At 38.5% G+C, this 19,185-nt stretch overlaps 1 protein-coding gene and 1 long non-coding RNA gene across 3 annotated transcripts; both read left to right on the top strand.

The window, feature by feature from the left end:
• Positions 1–1,328: 1,328 nt before the first annotated feature.
• LOC149935310 (uncharacterized) lies at positions 1,329–3,283 on the top strand. Of its 2 annotated transcripts, none has more exons than XR_016472391.1 (3): positions 1,329–1,719; positions 1,793–1,859; positions 1,928–3,283. It is a non-coding gene; the product is annotated as an uncharacterized LOC149935310 (long non-coding RNA). The 2 variants fall into 2 exon arrangements; XR_016472392.1 differs by having other exon boundaries at positions 1,918–3,283.
• A 12,682-nt stretch (positions 3,284–15,965) lies between these two features.
• Positions 15,966–17,966, top strand: LOC149935309 (uncharacterized). The gene is made up of 3 exons (XM_090153566.1): positions 15,966–16,088; positions 16,549–16,635; positions 17,865–17,966. Exons 1-3 carry the CDS (start codon positions 15,966–15,968, stop codon positions 17,964–17,966), a joined length of 312 nt encoding a protein of 103 aa, XP_090009692.1.
• Positions 17,967–19,185: the final 1,219 nt, after the last annotated feature.

Here is a 19,185-nt window from a genome sequence, read left to right as displayed (position 1 = left end):
TGTCCGCTCGTCCACCAGGGCGAGATATGTGTAACGGCCACGCCAACGGGGGAATACGTGGGGACAGGGGTGGGGACACCCTTGGCGGAAGTATTCCGACCACCCGTTAGGGGATTGGTGGTCATCCTCACACGGCCATCCACAAACTCTGCCTCCCGGACGCCTGGGATTACAGGAGTGAGCCACTACTCCCGGCTGATCACGCGCTGTTCGCGCTACTACGGCGAAATTCCGCGAGCAAGGATTTTCCCCCTATAAACTGTACTATAATGTGTAGGAGTTCAGCGCCACGCTCGGTGGTTATATTGTCCCCAATGTAAAAACTATAATAAAAATAATAATCCGCTAGGGGCGCTGACGTCATACACATCTTTTGCTCATAGGTTAACACAGAAACGTCAACTAATGAGATGGCCGCTGTAGCGCGAGAGATGCGCGATAAATCAAAGTTGGCCGTGGATTTACAAGCGATAAAAAAGCAGGTTAAATCCATAGAGATAGAAAAGAAATAGAGGGAAGATTACCGCGTTAAGGCACCTCTGTTTTTGACCGGAAAAATTCATCCCCCCCGCGCATGTATGAAAGCGGAGATGGGCAGAATTTGCAACGCCATCTATCCTTCTTTTGTTTACATCAAATGACAGTTGATTTTCAAAAGAGAATAATGTATTTCATTTCACCGCGTATCGATGGCGCCACGTAATCTGCCCATCTGATGGCTTCCTACATTGGCGAAAAGGGGGTCGGCAGTCGGCACTCGCGGTCAACTTCGCCAAATACAATAGTGCCTCTATTTCTTTTCTATATCTATGGTTAAATCCAAGGTCCGTCCGTCGAGAAAAATACACTATCTAGACTATTACTCAGTGGCGGACTGAGTCTAATATTTTGGGCTGCACGAAGACAAAGGTCCCCAGCTTTAACAACTATAAGGCTATCATGTTTGAAGGGCCCACTTCATGAACGGTCCGTGGGGCCCACCTGCCATCGGGCAGGTTCACTCTGTGGCTAGTCCGCCACTGCTATTACTAGAGGGTCTTTGCAGTAGTAGGCATCAGCAAAGATAATTTAAACTCGTACCCTAGATTCGAATACTGAGAGCTGTCCTATTGACGGTTTTGTTACGAAGCGTTTACCCTTTTCCGGCACGTGACCTCAGAAAAATCGGGCTCCATCGGTTGCGGCACGGCCAACTTCGATCACGCGCTGCCGCGCTATAGCACGTGATCGACGTTGGCCGTGGTTGCGGTAAGGCGCAAACCATGGAGCGAATTTTTTCTGAGTTCCGGCGGGAAGTGGGTAAACGCTATCGGCAACGCGCGAGAGTGATTTCGAATCTAGGGTACGAGTTTAAATTATCTTTGGCATCAGGTAGCATACGCATTTTTGACGTGTTGAAGAATGCTATCTGGTGGCAGTTCAGGGCCGGCTTGGTGTTTTGCGGGGCCGGGTTCGAAATATACTAGCGGGGCTCTCGCCTTTCAGATTTCATAACCCCTATAGCCTTACCCTCCCTTTTACCCTCGTCATTTTATTGATCAAATATTGCACTATTTTAAGTTTCTAACATTGGAAGACATTAATTTTAATTTTCATAGTTCATTTACACTTGTAACAGTTACCCTTTAAAATTGACATCTAGATCTTTTAGCAGAAAAATCTTTTATTGCGTCATCAAACTCTAATGATTTCGGCACTTCATTTTCGATTGACAATAAGGTTAGTGATGACAGTCTCTCTTGGCTTATAGTTGATCTTAGTTAGTTTTTAATTAATTTCAATTTTGAAAAAGATCTTTCTGCTGAGGCTACAGAAACTGGAGTGGTCAACAAAATTTTCAAAGCTATTACAATATTAAGGTACAAATCAACCATGTTATTTTTAGTTATATAATTTAAAGTATCAATATCTGTAAAGACTGTTTCAGGAATAACATCTCTAAACAACTGAAACTCTTCAAATAATTCTTCTCCGTCTACATCGTCAATTAACGTTGTTTCCAGATTTTTACAAGAATTTTGTAGATCTTCTTCCGAAATGTTTTTTATTGCACTCCCACCATATAAAAAGCCAAATACATCTTTGTGCTCTCTGTACATTTTAAATCTACTTTCCATGGCGGATAACGCATTATCAACTATTTTTAAAAAATAATTCGTTTTAAATTGAACCTCACCATTGTAAACTGTTTCATCAGGACCCTCATAACTAAACATTTTCTTTTTTTTTTCGTGTCCTAACTTCCCTAAAAACTGGTTGAATATCCAATTCAACAGCTATCTCTTTGGCCTTCTCAACAGCATTAAGAAAACCATTATCCCGATAATTTTGAAAAAAAATTACAATTTCTTCCAAATGCTTAGTCGCTACGTCCATTGCCACTTTTTGGTTTTGCATTAACTTGCTAACTATATTATTTCGTACCAAATAATCAAACTAACGATGAAATCGAAAGACGTAAGTTCTTGAAATAAACCCTGAGCCTCGCTCTTAATTTTCACATCTGAAGCTCTTTCTGAAATCTCGCTTAGGGCTTTTAAAAAGGCCGGAATTTGAAATCTAACAGTTCTAACGCTCTCGGCACGGCATTCCCATCTGGTTTCCGACAATGGTTTCGGTGTAAAAATTTTGACGTGAGTTTTAAGAATACCCCATAGAGATGTCTAAGCGGAAAAAATTGTATACAAATTCTGCATTACACCACAAAATGACACAGCCTTTACTGACGACTTTGCTATGTCTCCAAGCATTAGGTTTAGATTATGGCAGCCACATGGAATAAAGAAAGCCCTAGGATATTTCCTTAAAAATCGTGCCTGTAGACGTTTATTTATACCTCTCATATTGGCGCCGTTGTCGTATCTTTGACCACGGCAATCGGAAAGTTTCAGTCCATTCATAGCTAAAAACTCCTTCAGTGTTTCATATAAACCCAACCCAGTTGCGTCATCTACTTCTAAAAATCCTAAAAAGTATTCGAATAATAATTGAAAGTTGTTCTTTATGGCTAACATCGGGAGTGCAATCTAATAAAATCGAGAAATATCTGGCAGACTTAATGTTCTCTAATATTTTTCCTTTGGTTTTATTCGCCATACTCATTATAAGCTCATCCTGAACTGAATGAGACAAATAGTGGTTAGGAAACTTATTCTTTTTGTTTTTGCTAATGCGGTCTACATGGTCTTGCATAACAGGATCGAATTTTCCGAGAAGCTCGATTAACCCAAGAAAGTTTCTGTTATTAGCGTAAACAAAGTGTCAGAAGACCCCCTAAAGGCCAAATTGCGTTCACTTAAAAATAAAATAACTTCTATTATTCTCTTAAATATATTTTTCCACCTCAAAAATTCACTTTTGATTAGTTTTTCATTTTCTTCGTCTATAGTTTTTCCTGTTTTCAAATGGTTTTCCGTTTCTATCCAATTTTTCATTGCCTGTCGATGACTTTGTGACCTTTCATGCGCTTTCATTCTTTGACTTAAATGAACCTAGTCATCGAAGCCTTTCCCACTAAAAGCCGTCTGAAAATCGCTTAACAACTTACATGAAAAGCAAAACACGGCATTTTGCTTTTTAGAATAGACAATCCACCTCCTCTTGGATGAATCACCGTTTCTTAATTCTCTTTTAAAATACTTGACAGAAAAACACCGATTTTCAGAGTTTTTTGGAAATTCACAATCGTCAATTTACTTGGGTCCATGTTCGATTCACACGGATCATTTACCTTATCTAGAACAGGATTTTTCAGGAATTACACGTTAAATGCTTGAAAGTGTGAAATACCGAGAAACCAGCGAGGGCCCCGCTGGCCCACTACGCTGCGGGGCCGGTTTATTACAAAAATAGTCACCCGCTTCGTTTAATGGTTTCTTAGAAATTTTAGATGTATAATAAAATAGGTGAAATGATCCCACAATTTATTTGAATATGAAAAAAAATATTTTTCAAAATAACTTATTTTCTAATATAAAAGTGAAATTTGCGGGGCCCCTTAAATTCTAGCTAGCGCGGGGCCGGGTGCGACCGCACCCTTTGCACCCGCATCACGCCGGCCCTGTGGCAGTTGCTCAAACTGCTAATCACCTTCTATTAGTCTAGAGTACGTTAAATCAAAAGTGGATATATAACAGAAAGTCTGGGAGGAAAAGGGTTCGTTAGCTTTCCCAGTGGTTTCCTTCAAAAATGAGGAGCTGTTTCCCCTATACAATGATTGAGCCAATCAGGAACGACTCTGTTACGTTTGGCCTATGTCTCATGACGTCACGGTCAGAGGAAATAGTTCAGATGGGCGATGCTAGCTAACCTAGCGGTAAAACCAAGAAGCATATTCTCCTTGGTAAATCTCCCGAAGACGTTGTCTCGTTGGTTAATTTATTCCTTTTTCAAAAATTTTGCCTCTGTTAAGTTCAAGAGTCACTGTGGCTCAAGCTCGTAAGAAATATACACCAGAAGAGTTAGCTTTAAAGCCGAAAAGTAAATTTAGTCAGTGTAATTTATTTATAAAAGATTTGTATTCAATTGGTACTATACAAACCAGTGAAGATTTAAACCAAGGCTTAACTAAAATTCCAGTAGATAGGGATGTACATGTAGACAAATTTTAGTATAGTAACATGGATTAAATAACCTTATAAGGTTATTTAATCAATGATAGTAATAACCAAGGTAATTATGCAGAATCGCAAACTGAGATTGGAGAGTTCATTTGCATATATTGGGTCACAAATTATAACTGGGTCAATTCCTTCTTCATTAAGTACTAAATTGTATACCCAATTGTTCCATGCGTACAGAAAGCCACTATCCTCCTCTTTCTTCAGAGTAATGCGAATGTAACAACTCGTGTTGAGAGCACATATCTTCTAGTAGTTCTTTTAAAGTTTGATTGTTTTTAAATTCGTTAAACACTTTAAGCCGCACACCCTATTCTAATAAAACAAAAACGTTTTTATCAATTATCTACCTAAGCCTTGCCAAACATATGAATTTTCACAAAGAGCAGACGCACCAAATCCAGCCCAAAGACTATATAATCAGGTGGCTAAGGAACTGAAGAAGAACTATAATATATCAGCCGATTTACGCAGGTACATGCGAGTAAAGTGCCATTTGTAATGCTCCGCCAAAGGGGGTAGGCACAAACTAGGGGCATGCTTGGGGGATCCCAAGGTTCGTAAAAGAAAAGGCACTATAAGGTTGGCTCTTGTAAAAGTGGCGGGAAGGGAGATATCTGCAGCTGTGCGGAAAGGGGAAAGATAGCGCTGTATTCCCCTTTTAACTGGAGGGAAAATCTAAACAAGACGCCGCGTGAAATTATAGCAACTATAGCAACTGCGCAGGCGTAAAGGTATAAAAAGAAATTCCTTTTGCTGAGCTTCCAGATTATAGTTATATCAGCCCAAGTTGGCTATATTCTAGTAAAACAGTGAATTTTAATTAACATACATTATGTTTTATATTAATGTCGCTATTTGAAGAATTAATTTTATGGTATTAAGATTTTATTAAACATGCTAATCTTGAAAAGTAATATTAAAATATAATGAAACAATGAAGCTACAATTTTTATTTAATTTATTGGGCGGTATTTATTAGTAATGCGGGGCGATTGAGGCCTATAAATCTTTTAAATTAGTTTTCTTTATGATATGTTACTAACCACATGGCCGAGCCAACAATGATTTATATTTTCAATAAAAAGTTTTGATTTTGGGTAAGTTTTTATTTTGCCATTATTTGATTAAATAAATTTAAAGAATTACTAATTTGTATTTTAGGCTTTGATTTAAAAATATTATTTTCTATATCGGAACAGCAAAGCTGCAGTATAAATGGAAAAATTAAATCTTAATATAAACGACTAAAAATTTAAAATACGGTAAATAACACGTAGAATTATTATGTGTAATTTATATAGGAGTAGGGTAAATGGGTAATGCATGTGAGTCTGATCTTCAGTAGCTATGTATTATAATATTCTGTGCATTACATCGATAATAATTTTTATGGCGGTCATATTCCTGAATGAAATGAAATTGGAACTCTGAATGTTTAATTTTTTCAATGAAAACTTTTTTTCCCAATTAAGAACGCGGGGGGGCCTAGATGATCACCCAACCCCCTTAAATGCAATTTACAGAATCCGAATGATTATTCTTGGAAAGAACCCTGGGGTTATAACATCAAATACTGTGTCGCAATCAGATGACGAATACTTTATAACGAATGTTTTAAAGCAATCTGATATTTCTATTGAAGTAGCTGATATTGAAAATCCAAATCAAGTTGATTCTAGCTTTAATTATAGAAGCCCAACACAATCTCCAATGAAAAAAGTTCCTAGAGTAATTCGTAGAACACCCCTCGTAATTATTCGGAAAACAACTGCTCCTCAACTTTCTATTTTAAACCAAGTACCTTTAAGTTTGCCCCCTACGAGTACGAGCTCTACTGTCCCCACACCTGATAAAGAAAACGAGCTTATTTTAAATAATTTTGAAGAAGGTGGAATGGAATATCTAGCGGGATGGGTAGCTAAAAAATTCCACGAAAAATACCACGATTTACATTTGAAATCAAATCGCAACGACCATGATTATATTGTACCTACATGGGTTGAACACCTCAGTTATCATGGTATAATAGTTCCTTCCGAGTCTTTTTTAAAGGATACGAAATTTATAGAATTAGAGTTTTCAAAATACCATAAAGGAAAAACTTCTAAAGATATTGCTCTAAGCAAAGACAGGGGAGTTACAAATATTTTAACAAATGTAATTTCTGACCAACTTTTAAATTACCCGCGATACATTATTTATACTTACGTCAAAATGAGAACTATTATAAGAATGAATTATTTAAATTCCAAATTTACTACCGACGCTCAAAACAGAAGGCAAGCGAAAAAAATAACAAAATACATCCAAAACAAAAATCAAAAAGTTCCTCAAATTTAATATTTTACATTATATATACTAAATGTTTTTAAAATTTAGCTTTAGCTTTTGTTTTTTGTTAAAATCTGACATTAAAATCGAAAGTTTTGCCACATTTTGGTATTTGTTTACTATTTTAATATTTAAAAATATAAATAAAATTTCTTAATTCACAATCGCATTTATGGAAATAAAAATACTTCATAAATAATAAAGTTATGTTATTTGATTATTAATAAATTTTTATACTATTATTATTAAACTTATCTTGATGAAAACGGCAAAAATAATTGTGCCATTTGCCATTTAGTGCTTTACCTATAAGAACTTCGGGCAGGGCTAAGATTAGTATAAAAGCAAAAAACCGCTTATATTGAAGGACAGACTCTTATAAGAACAGACGTAGCCACCCCGAAAATAGCTCTTTTGAAATCTGACCAGTGACGTCACTGGTCAGAGAGAAATATACCTCTCTCTATTCGTTTCGACTTTCTCTCAAAAAACGAGTTCCAGAGATGCGCCCCCCTTGGGGGGATCCTCATTTTTGATGGAACAGGGCTACCGGGTCCTCCCAGACTTTCTGTTTTATATCCACTTTTGGTTAAATCTCCAGTTTAAAAATAAATGCTTGGGGTGTTAGTGGCCCTGGTGACCACTAAATTAATTCAAAGTTTTTCCCTTCAAGATTTTAGTTCATTAAAAAAATACTATATTAATCCCAAAAATTGTTTGGTCTTTGTTTGACTGGGTGTCGTGGGTCTGTCTACTCGACACTCTACACACAGTATAGAAGAAGCGAAATTAGCAGTTAACAAAAAGAAATATAAACAGTCTCTCTCTCAGTAGGCTTGTTCTGGCAAGGATTCTATATGTGTAAGAGGATATGTGGCGTGATATAAAACCTGACGGTGATTGAGGCCGGTCATGCGCAGTTGATTCAAGGCAGATTTAAATTTTTAAAGTCCCTCAAGGCCAAATATCTCGTTTCTGTTCGGTCTGCAATTAAAAAAATCGCCAAATACGTCTAATCAAAAAAGTGTCAGACTTAACAAATGAATTAATACATTTTTTACATCTTAATATACTCTACTTTAATTAAAACCTAATCATCCTTTCTAAAATAGTGTCTTAAAGAATCGCGCCCATTTTCAATACACCGATATTTGACCTTGAGGGAATCGAAACAAGTAGTCGCATTTTAAATGCACTTTTGCTCTCTCTTAACCGCGACGATGCTGCCGGCAGTTATTTTGTACAGTTTTTACGGGTCGCCTCATATCCTCTTACACATATAGAATCCTTGGTTCGGGCCGGGTCTATAGGAAAACGGCAGCTTGCTGCCTTTGTCTGTATTAGCGTGTATGGGAAGATAAAATGGAGTGCCAACTCCCTATGGTCGTGCAGCCCGAATCGGCCTCATTACAATGTGATCCACTTGTGATAGTAGTTTGTACATATTGCTTAAGCAGATTTATAGTTCTTTATTTAACACTTGAAAATTTTGAAATACCCATAATAACTAACCTACTAAGCCTATGCCCTAGCACTGTCAAGAATAGATAATTTGACCATAAATTATGAAAGTCTGATTTTGAAGGTTAAAAATGGTAAGCAGAACCGTCCCTTGGGTAGGGCGAGAGGGGCGGGGGCCCAGGGCGTTAAAATTTTAGGGGCGCAAAATCGATGATTTTCATTTAAATTAGATATTTAAAATTTAAAAATTTCTACTTAAGGTTCTGGGGGCGGCATTTTGGTTTTTGGGCCAGGGCGCCATTTGGACTAGATACGGCTCTGATGGTAAGTGGCCAGTGGCCAGTTTTTTAATTAAACTACCTAGGCTCTACTGGCCACAGGTCCAGTTTAAAAAAACTCCTTATTTCTCAGCCTGGTAGGTTTGGTTTCAAAGAGTTCAAGATTCAAGATTGAACTCTTTAACTTTAATTTGCTTACCGCTTCATGATCCCTCATTGTGCTCCAACCCATTTCTCACTGAACAGCCGCATTAGCCGAAAAGGGTCCCGCCGATAAGCACTACGACCCGCTTCTCTTTGGGCATAATTCAAGGCCTTTGTTGTCGCATCCGAAAGAGCAAGAACCTCATTTGCATAAGTCACCGCAGGGACAGCAACGGTTTTCCACAAAGTATGGCCCACGGACTACTTATTGTATCACCGCCCATCTTAACCGCGTGGCCTTTAGGGTCAACTCCCTTTCGTGTTCATGGATATAGTTGTTTCTTTAGGGTTACTCTACGGTAGGAGACAAGTTGGTCTCTAAATTTATTGACTTTGCGGCCGGGTTGTGATTGTTACCTTCATCCACTATTTTTATGAAAAATTGGTGACATTATTTTAAAATGTATGTCACTTGCTCAACAGGGTTTAAATTAAGCGCTTTAACTTTAAATGTAGTGGGCAATAGGACTAACGTTATTTTCCATTTCTTCTTCTTCTAAATGACTGCACTAAAGTTCAATAAAAGATACTCGGTTTTTACCAGGGTGAGAAATAAGGATTTTTTAAAAACTGGACCTGTGGCCAGTAGAGCCTAGGTATTTTAATTAAAAAACTGGCCACTGGCCCCTTACCATTTCTAACCTTAAAAATCAGGCTTTCATAATTTATGGTCAAATTATCTATTCTTGACAATATGTGCTATAGAGCCGACCCGAACAAGCATACGTTTTGCTAACTGCTAAATTAGCTTCTTCTATACAGTGTGTAGAGTGTAGAGTAAACAGACCAGTGGCGTAACTAGAAACTCCGTCCCCCCCCCCCCCCGCGAAAAACCACTCGGGGCCTTTTTAAATAACACCGATTTTACTCATAAACGTTTGAGGGGCCCCTAGTTCTCGGGGGGGCCCCCGCGCCGCGGGGTCTGTGGGGGCGCTATTTACGCCACTGAAACAGACTCACGACATCCACTCACCCAGTCACCCACCCATACACAAAATTGACACATGACCAAGCATAGAAGCAAATAGGGATTAATATAGTATTTTTTTAATGAACTAAAATCTTGAAGGGAAAAACTTTCAATTAATTAAGTGGTCACCAGGGCCCCTAACACCCCAAGCATTTAATTTTTAAACTGGCCCAGCTAATTTTTAAACTGGAGATTGGCCTGTGATAGTGCCTTATTTCTCACACTGGTTTTTACTCCCCTCTCCAAATTCATCTGTGAAGGAACTATTTCCGGTCGATCGGTTAAACGGTTAGAATGGCTGGCCAAAAAGTCATATTTAAGCCAGTGGAGACGCGTTTTTGCCATAGATATAAGGAATGTATATAAAGGTCTAGATAAATTTCGGGGCGTCTAAGCCTAACATAAAACACCTAGTAGACAGAGGAAGGCACGTGACCAAGAGCGCGAGCTCTCTTAGCATTTTAGTACTAAGTGCTTGACCTTTCCGCAGGCCGTAGTCTTTAGACACCATTTGTTGGTGACTTTTAGTATAATTTTTAAGCAGTAGACGATGGCTCTCGCGACGATAGCACGAGCTTTCTTACCGATAGATAGCGCCTTATAAGGATAGCCTGCAGAAATTATGCGTTTCTGCTAGCTCTCCCCTCCGTATTCACTCCCTTTGAAATAATTTATCTAGACTTTTATATACGTTTCCTATATCTATGGTTTTTGCCCTCATGAGAATTTTGCGTCAGATAAGAAATGCGTCGGCTCACGTGTATAAGGAACATACTAATGTTAATTTTCGATAATATATTTTAAGGTAAAATATATAATGTTACTAAAACTAAGTATAAGAAGATAATATTATTATTATTATCATCCTCTTATGGTATAAATAATTAAAATTATACGGAATATTTTTATATTACCGGACAATTTTAAGGCTTCTCGTGGAGGCAGAGTTAATTCATTTCGTATAAAATTATCTTTCGGAAAAAGATGAAAACGAATTCCTTTAGAACTAAACGTATTACGTTTGCAGTACGGTATGCAACAAGTGTTTCCTTTTAGTTTTAACCAGGTAACTTTTTTTGGAATGTTAAGGCTTAGCAAAAAACCGATGTTATGTTCCAGAAAAGTTTCCAACTTTCTAATATTTCAAAAAGCACTATATAAATAGTAACTTATGAGTCCTGGCTGTCGGGAATATTACTTCTTGGCAATTTCTGGGAAGATGTTTTATTTAAGCGCCTATTAAAGGTCAGGTCCACATAAGATTATGTATTTGTACCCCGCCGTTCCGCTGGGCACTACGGCGGCACACAAGACAAACAGTCATGCCGGGACAGAAATGCACGTTGCGAAACAAACGTTCGGCCAGTGAGACAGCCATAAAAAAACAGGCTCACATATGGCAAACAAACGCCCTCATCATGGCCCAACAAAAGGCGACACCATGGGCTGCCCTAATTTCCACCCTCGCACAGAGGTCCACGGAGGTTTTCCGTAGTCTGTGCTGGAAATGGGGCGTGAGGGCTGATTTTATGGAGATTAATTAATAAAAGATCTTCACGGAAATCGCCAAGAAGTAATGTTTGCGAGAGCCAGAACCTGCAAAATATTGTTTGTATAGTGCTTGTTGAAATAATAGAGTGTTGTCGTCTGAAACCCTTCGACGTCACCATTGTATATTGCCTATTGATAAAAACGGTAACTGTCATGGCGGCCACTATTAACACTACTGCTGTGACGTTAACACGTTACCAGTTTTCAAAATCGTATCAGACGACATCACTCTATGGAAACTTTTCACCTGTACGGTATGCAACCAGGTAACAAATTCCAGGCAGGAATGGCGCTATGGGCAAAGTGATGTTTGCAAAATGCCGGATGAAGAGTTTTTGATTGTGATGACCTCTTGTGATGGATTTTCCTCTTCTCCTTCTTTTTTATTTTGAAATGGGTGAAGGGTCAGAGTCTGACATAGCTGCCCATTAAGAAGTGGAGCAAGGCAGTTTCACATAAAGAGAGAATGGAGAAGAGTTCACCGAGATCTTTCATTTTGTGTCACTCATGGAGAGACGGAATGAATGCTCGGGAATCAAGAAGAACGTTCTATGTCAGGCTTGTTGATGGACTTATCGACTAATGTATACTAAAATCGTTTTTGAATCGTGGTGAAATCCAGAAGCGGGAGTAGAAAAGTATTAAAGATGGTCTCGATTAAATTAGGTGTTTTGCAATTGAAGGTACATCTGACTAGTCCCGTAATCATGTTAATCTTATTTGCTATAGCACGGCAATGTATAGAAAAGGTTTGCTTAATGTCCATTTTTGAATACTGAGGTCCCAAATGCAAGTGGATATAGAAAGGTAGTTTGTGGCAGTGTGAGAAATAAGGCACTATCACAGGCCAATCGCCAGTTTAAAAATTAGCTGGGCCAGTTTAAAAATTAAATGCCTGGGTTGTTAGTGGCCCTGGTGACCACTTAATTAATTCAAAGTTTTTCCCTTCACGGTTATTAGTTCTTTATTTAACACTCCAAAATTTTGAAATACCCATAATATCTAACCCACTAAGCCTATGCCCTAGCACATATTGTCAAGAGTAGATAATTTGACCATAAATTATTATCGTACACAAGAAAATCCACGACTTTTGACGGGTTGCGTTCTCCTTGTGTGGGGTGTTGTGTTTGTTGCTCCTAGCAAAAAGTGTCAAGATAAAATTGAATTTCCTGACTTTTAACAAATTCCCTGACCTTTCCCTGACTTTTAGGCTCATTTTTGAATTCCCTGGAGTGTGGCAACCCTGTTAGTATCACCAGCCACGGCCAACTTCGATCGCGCAATGGCAGACTGTTTATGTATTCGGTTTCTATGTATTGCGAAGAGAATAGAGGAGCTATATAATACATATACCAGGGAGAGCTAGAGCCATAAGTATGACCACCGGTTGGGACCGTTGAGAAAGATAATGCATCGAAGAAGTTTATCCGTGATGTCGCCTGCTCGCGGTCTCTTTTGACGAGGGTCCCTATTAAAAGCCTTCTAAATGTCTGAATAAGTCCACAGCATGACCAAAATCTACGCTCCGGTCCAGAGATTTTTAGCTTCCAATAGATTTGTTGTGCATGATCGCGAGGGAAGGAAGCAATGCTGACAAATAAACCATAAGTCTATAATATTGTTCCATAAGTTTGTCACTTTAGAGAATATTTTACTGAGAGCAGATCTGCTGAGAGCTAGTAACGGAGTGACGTCATCACAAGAAGAAAATCTCCCCCTAGCGAGGCGCTGTCAAAGGCTACGTGTGATGCGTTAGAAAGCGGACGCAAAACGGCTACGAAGCCCGTAATGCAGTCTGTCTTGTGAATAGCTCTCAGTAAAACCTTTGCATGTGAAGAATAGGAAGTGTCACACTTATATAATAATATTATACACTTATGGTTAAACTAATGGGCCTTTAACTTTGCCTGCAATGTGGTATCAAATCTCGATGTTAAATTTTAAGTTACTGTTTTTAAGTGTTTATCTTTATTTGATTAAGGAGCAAAAAAATAAATTTGCAAGCTAATATTTTTTTATTATAATGAGGCAAATAAACATTCCTCTAGAGAGTCCCTGGAGAAAAAGTGTTTATGCAGAAGCTGTATTCCCTTCACGGAACGCGGCTCAACGAAAGAATTCCCATATTCTACCCCCTATCCAGTTAGATCCAATTCGTCACGTATGAAGGAAATAAGAGTTTCAGTTGCTTAGGCCTCAATATTTACCGATAATTTTGATTTCTCCTTCAATTAAGCCTTCATAGTGGATTAGTGGCTCAGAGAGGGGCTACAGAAGAAGAGACCAAATAAGATGGCGCTAGTGGATCGGTACAAGTAAAATGTAACACCAGTTACTTCCCGCCGGACCATGGACCCTAGGAGCAACAAACACAACACCCCACACAAGGAGAACGCAACCCGTCAAAAGTCGTGGATTTTCTTGCGTACGTTTTTCATTGGCTAGCCGTCGGAAGGGGAAAATTCGGAAATTGTCTTCAGGGCCGTGTAGAGGTATCCTAGGGCCCGGGGACAAACTTACTCGCGGGCCCCTTCGATTTGCACCCCCCCCCCCTTGAGCCCTGAAATCTTCTCCCAAGTTGTTTTGATCTGCATCCCCCTCCTTGAGCTTCTTCGATGGGCCCTACAGCTACGGGCCCCCCTCGTGGGCCTTTTTCACCCGGGCCCCAGGGATTTTGCCCCCCCCCCCTCTGCACGGCCCTGATTGTCTTCTCCCGGCGTAAAACGTTCAGCGTAAAGGCTCGTGACGGTCGCGCTCGTCCAATGAAATCCGTACACAACCCTTCGTTAGCGTTTTTAAAGGCTAGCTGCGTTCTCCTTGTGTTTGTTGCCAGTGGCGGCGCCAGGAATTTTCGCGACGGTAGTCAAACCAAATAAATGGGCCCCCGACCCGGGACCCCCCTTTTCTCAACGAGATCCTTCAATAAAATAAAGTAGTGATGTACATGACGAACAAAAAAGTTCTAACAAAAGTAAAACGAGTCCAAATATAACAGAACTGGTTTTATTTACTAGGAGATACCTAAAAAATTTCTAAAAACAATAGCGACATTTGTTTCATTGTTATTTATAAATAATTTTATCTCTTGGGACAATTTTGACACCCTTTCTAGATCAATTTGGGGCCCCTTATAGGGTGATTTTGGGGCCCCTCAAAATTTTAAGGTAGGCAGTGGCCTACCCCCTAGCGCCGCCACTGTTTGTTGCTCCTAGATGGAACCAAAGACCAACCATCAGGTTCGTTTCCAATCATTCCGCGATAACGCAGGGGCTCATGAATGGACGGAATACCGAAGAAGACAATACCGTGTTTTAAAATGTCATTAACCGCACCGTACTGGCGAGAAAGATGACCCGACATCTTTTCACAGCCTAGGTCATCTGTACCAAAACAATCGACTTGACGCGTATGATTCGTCGAAATAATTGACGGCGCCAATTTTTTTTTCGAAAAATATTTTGCCATAGAATCAACATTGGTAACTACATTTTTAGGTACAACATCTCGGGCGCGAATTTTTTGCATTTTAGCTATTAAATTGAAAATAAAATACTTCTGCCACTTATAAAACAAAAATTTAAATTCCGAAATTACTAATTTTCATATCATGTATGTACAATATAAAATAATTGCCTATAGAACGTTGTCAAATCGTTAATCATTTCAGGCCAGTGCTCGGTTGCACAGGGATTGACGTGGGTATCTTTAACATCAAATTAATGAGGAAAAAACGGTGAAATAACCTATTCAGTTTACATTATTAACATAGAGCCAGAAGTTCATAAGCTGGTGGATTTTCGTCTATTAAGTTGACCCTTTTTGTTTTATAACAGCAAACAGTAATATAAACTGAAATGGGTTTTTAACCTTTTGGCCTATGTAATTTTATGCTAAAGTTACCCATGTTAAGTCTATGATAAAATATATCGATAAAAACTTTTGGAGCCCATCAAGAAAACACATTTTGCACATTTTGTTTCCATTTTATAATGCATTGAACCTTAGCAAGAAAAAAGTGTAATATTTTTTGTATATTTCAACTACACTAAAAAACATTAAGGACGAAATTATCTAGAGTATCTAGCGAGTTTATGACTTTCATCTCGGATAAAAAAAGGTTTCCAATTTCTCAAGATTATGATTACTAGTGTCTCTCCATCGAAGGCTTTTTATAAATTCGATGCCGTCTAGGCGTGATCAAAAACTCCAAAATATTTTACGTTCTGAAAAACCGATAATTGGTCCTTCTTCATTGGATGTAACCTCCGCGTTAATCGGAATCTTTAATGTTATCGACCGGATAAAACCGGACAAAAAGTTCTTGAAAAGTTGTTTTGGAACCCCAAAGCTATTTAGTGGAAACTAGTTTTCTTGAGAGAGAAAGAGAACTGCCCTATTTTTTACTTGTTTTTACTTTCAGTCTTCTGTAGAGACTATACTTCTGTTAGATACTAATTTTTCGTCATGATAACGCCCTGAATCATGATCTTTTAATTCGTCAACTTTACAATATTTTGAACTCTATAATTTCAAATATAATCGAAAATGGGAAGTAGTGGTTCTAAAGAACGAGCGACGGATAGTTTGAAAAAAACTGCGTCGACTTCTGTTATGCCGACTATAGTAGAAGAAGCTGATGGGACCTTCACGGAAGAAATGGAAGAGGAGGTAACGTGTACTTTACTTTAAAAACAAGTTATATTAGCGTTACTTCCGTGTACATTTTTCTATTGATCCCGGTAAAGTCATATAAAATCTTTAACACTGCTTTTTTGACATTTCACTGCTTTTTCAATAAGTTTCTTTAAGTTAGTTATTTGAAGAATATTTATTGGAAATTTATCATTTAACTTTTTGGACCCATCTAATGACATATTTACCCCAATTTTCTCGCAATTTATTTTCTTGGATGAATTTACAAGCTTATTCACAAAATTCAAAACTTATAAAATATTCGTTTTATTATTTGACGTGTATAGTAAAAAATATTTCATATTCGATTCGATTCCAAAAAAATGGCATTTGCATATTACTTTCTACTGACAACGACCGTAATTTCAAAGCTAAATAGGATAACTTAGTTTAGTACCGTATCAGGTTATTAATAATAAGTATTGCCCGTTATTAGGAACTATTCTATTCGTACAAAGTAGACTCCTTCAGCGGTGCCTTGAGTAACAACAGCAAGTACAACATGCAAGTAACGGGAGGACAGGTATAAAAAAATTAACCAAATATCTTCCGCAAATCATGTGTTCAACCAGAAGTTTATAATTAAAACCGAAATGGAAAGTATATTACTCCTATTCCGCCTAAGCTAAAAACGTGAAACTGGAACGTATCTAGCATGTGCACGGGCGTAATTTTCTTTCATTATTGCAAAGTAGAACTTGCGGCAGAGCTATTTTTTGTAGTATTTCATAAATTGGTGAGTTCGTAGTAATTTTTTACTTGATTTGTTTATCACGCTAGCGCAAAGAAAACTGTATATATTGACCGTCTTGTTTGTACGTCCCAAAGTTGAGCAACGCGCCGTTACGCGCGTTAACGAAAACCAAGGCTAAAGCCTCATTTTCATGTTCGCTGGTAGCGGGTAACATCGTCAAAATCCGCTTCAGCTATACACTTTTTCACTTTCCGCGTCGATCTGTTTCAAACAGATATTTAAATTAGCTTTATTTTCACGCTTGCGAGTGGCGGAAGCGAATTTGGACGATTTTTATCCGCTTCCAGAGAGCATGAAAATGGGTCTTTAGGGTTTTTCCAAATGAGCACATTCGCGAGTCACAGTTCGTCAAAAGGATGATACAATTGAAAAGTATAGTAAGGTACTTCGCCGAATAGGTTTATTGTAAACTTCAGGTTCTACAAGAAGTATATGTTATATCTCTTACGAGAAAAGTATTGATCTACTAGTATTGCTAACAGGCTCGGACTGGCCCGGGCGGCTAACCAGCGATCACCGGTCAGATCGGGGCCAACTCAAATTGGGGGCCAAAGTGGAAAAATTTGGCAATAATGGGAAATGATGCCAGCACGAATGCATACCCGGTGGGGCCAACTATACTATAGCCAGTCCGGCCCTGATTTGTAATGATATTCGCTTGCAAAATGTAACTTCGTAGGCTCTGGTTGTTTCAAAAAAACATTATATAACAAAATAGTTGGAGATGAAACGTGATTTCCTGCAACTATTACATCGGAATATAGTTTATAGATAAATAAACAGCTCTAGGCAATGTAATTTTAGATTTTAGTGTACCAGACGCATATCCGCGGTTTGGCTGGAAATTCGCTTCCATTTGAATCTACGTTGAACCTGCTAAAGTACATGTTTCATTATAATAGCCTAGATGAATACTTCTCTTGTAAGAGCATATTATAAATCTCGTTAATAACGTCTGCGGTTCTACTAATAATTTCGTTTTCTATTTTTATTTGTAGAAAAACAAAGTAGTTGGAATGCAGGTTAAAAATTTTACTTATGTAAAACCAAATAGAAAATTATCTTTGAAAGAAACGGAACGTAAGAAGAAATGCACCTAGAAATCGATATAATATAATTATCAATTGTTTCTTTAGGACTTGACACTATCCGTAAAAGCTTGAAAATTCTCTACTCGTCCGAAGAAGCTTGGTTGATACCATTACAATGGCTTCCAAACACACGACTAGAGCCAGAGCTATATTTTGTGGATTTAGAAATGGAGGAACTTAGTCGGGGTGGTAATTTCACCAAGAAAAGCAAGACCACCCTGGACGAAATGCTTGTTCCCGATCAAGGCTCCAATAGCGCCCCTAAAAGAGTCTTGGTTCGAGGAGAGGCTGGCTTCGGCAAGAGTACTCTTTGTACAAAAATAGCTTACGACTGGGCTATCGAAAGACGTGGTGGCATCGCGTCCAAATTCGAGCTGGTCATCATGTACCGACTCAGAGATTTGGAGGAAGGCTCTAATTTAGAAGAAGAGTTAATAAAGTTTTGCCAAAAGAACTGCCTAACTAAAAACAAAACTGAATTGACGTCGGAAACATTGACTGTCAAAGCCGAGAAAGTTTTCTTGATATTGGATGGTTACGACGAAGCGACCGAGGATCAACGGACTATGGTGAACGATATACTCGGTTGGAACAAAGGTGACTACCAGGCTGTATTCAGAGCTTCGACTATACTCGTAACTTCCAGACCGACAGAGAACGCCAATTTTCTTCGTCTGTTTCAAAGGCACGTAAGGATCACTGGTCTCTCCGAAGCTAGTCGCAAAAACCTAATAAGTAAATTGATGAAGTACGACTCAATCAAATCGCGACGCGTTGAAGAAAACCTAAACAGCTTCGATTACTTGTTCCTGAGAAATCTTTCACCGTTTCTTCTTTACCTGATATGCTATTTACACGATGAGACGGGAGTAGATCAGGAATTAGACACACCCTTCAAGTTACTAGAAGCGGTTACGAACTTTCTTGCAAAGCGATGTAGCGAACGCGAACAGTTATACATGAAAGACGAAGAAATCAACGAAACTTTGCATCAGTTGGGAGATTTTTTCTTCGATAAACTCAAATCCTCCAAGATGGTATATCAAAAGTCCGAGCTGCGGAAGTTCTTCGAAGGCGAAAAAAAACTAAAGTTGGTAGAAAAATGTGGAATTTTGAAAACACCGGCAACTTTCAATGAAGATTACGCGGATACCTTGGAGCCCATACACAAACTTTTTGTTGAATATCTTTCAACATTTTACTTGAACAATTTCTTCAACAAAACGTG

Source organism: Leiobunum rupestre, chromosome 7 (assembly GCF_980474605.1).
Source record: "Leiobunum rupestre chromosome 7, qqLeiRupe1.1.hap1, whole genome shotgun sequence".
Taxonomy (NCBI): domain Eukaryota; kingdom Metazoa; phylum Arthropoda; class Arachnida; order Opiliones; family Sclerosomatidae; genus Leiobunum; species Leiobunum rupestre.
The sequence above is the reverse complement of the archived record's forward strand: the minus strand, read 5'-3'. Positions and strand labels throughout refer to the sequence as shown.

Excerpts from the sequence above, each read along its gene's own strand:
- LOC149935309 (XM_090153566.1), top strand. The coding sequence starts at position 15,966 with ATGGGAAGTAGTGGTTCTAAAGAACGAGCGACGGATAGTTTGAAAAAA. Across the intron at positions 16,089-16,548 it reads CGGAAGAAATGGAAGAGGAG|GAACTATTCTATTCGTACAA; the intron begins GTAACGTGTACT and ends GCCCGTTATTAG. Across the intron at positions 16,636-17,864 it reads TGCAAGTAACGGGAGGACAG|AAAAACAAAGTAGTTGGAAT; the intron begins GTATAAAAAAAT and ends TTTTATTTGTAG.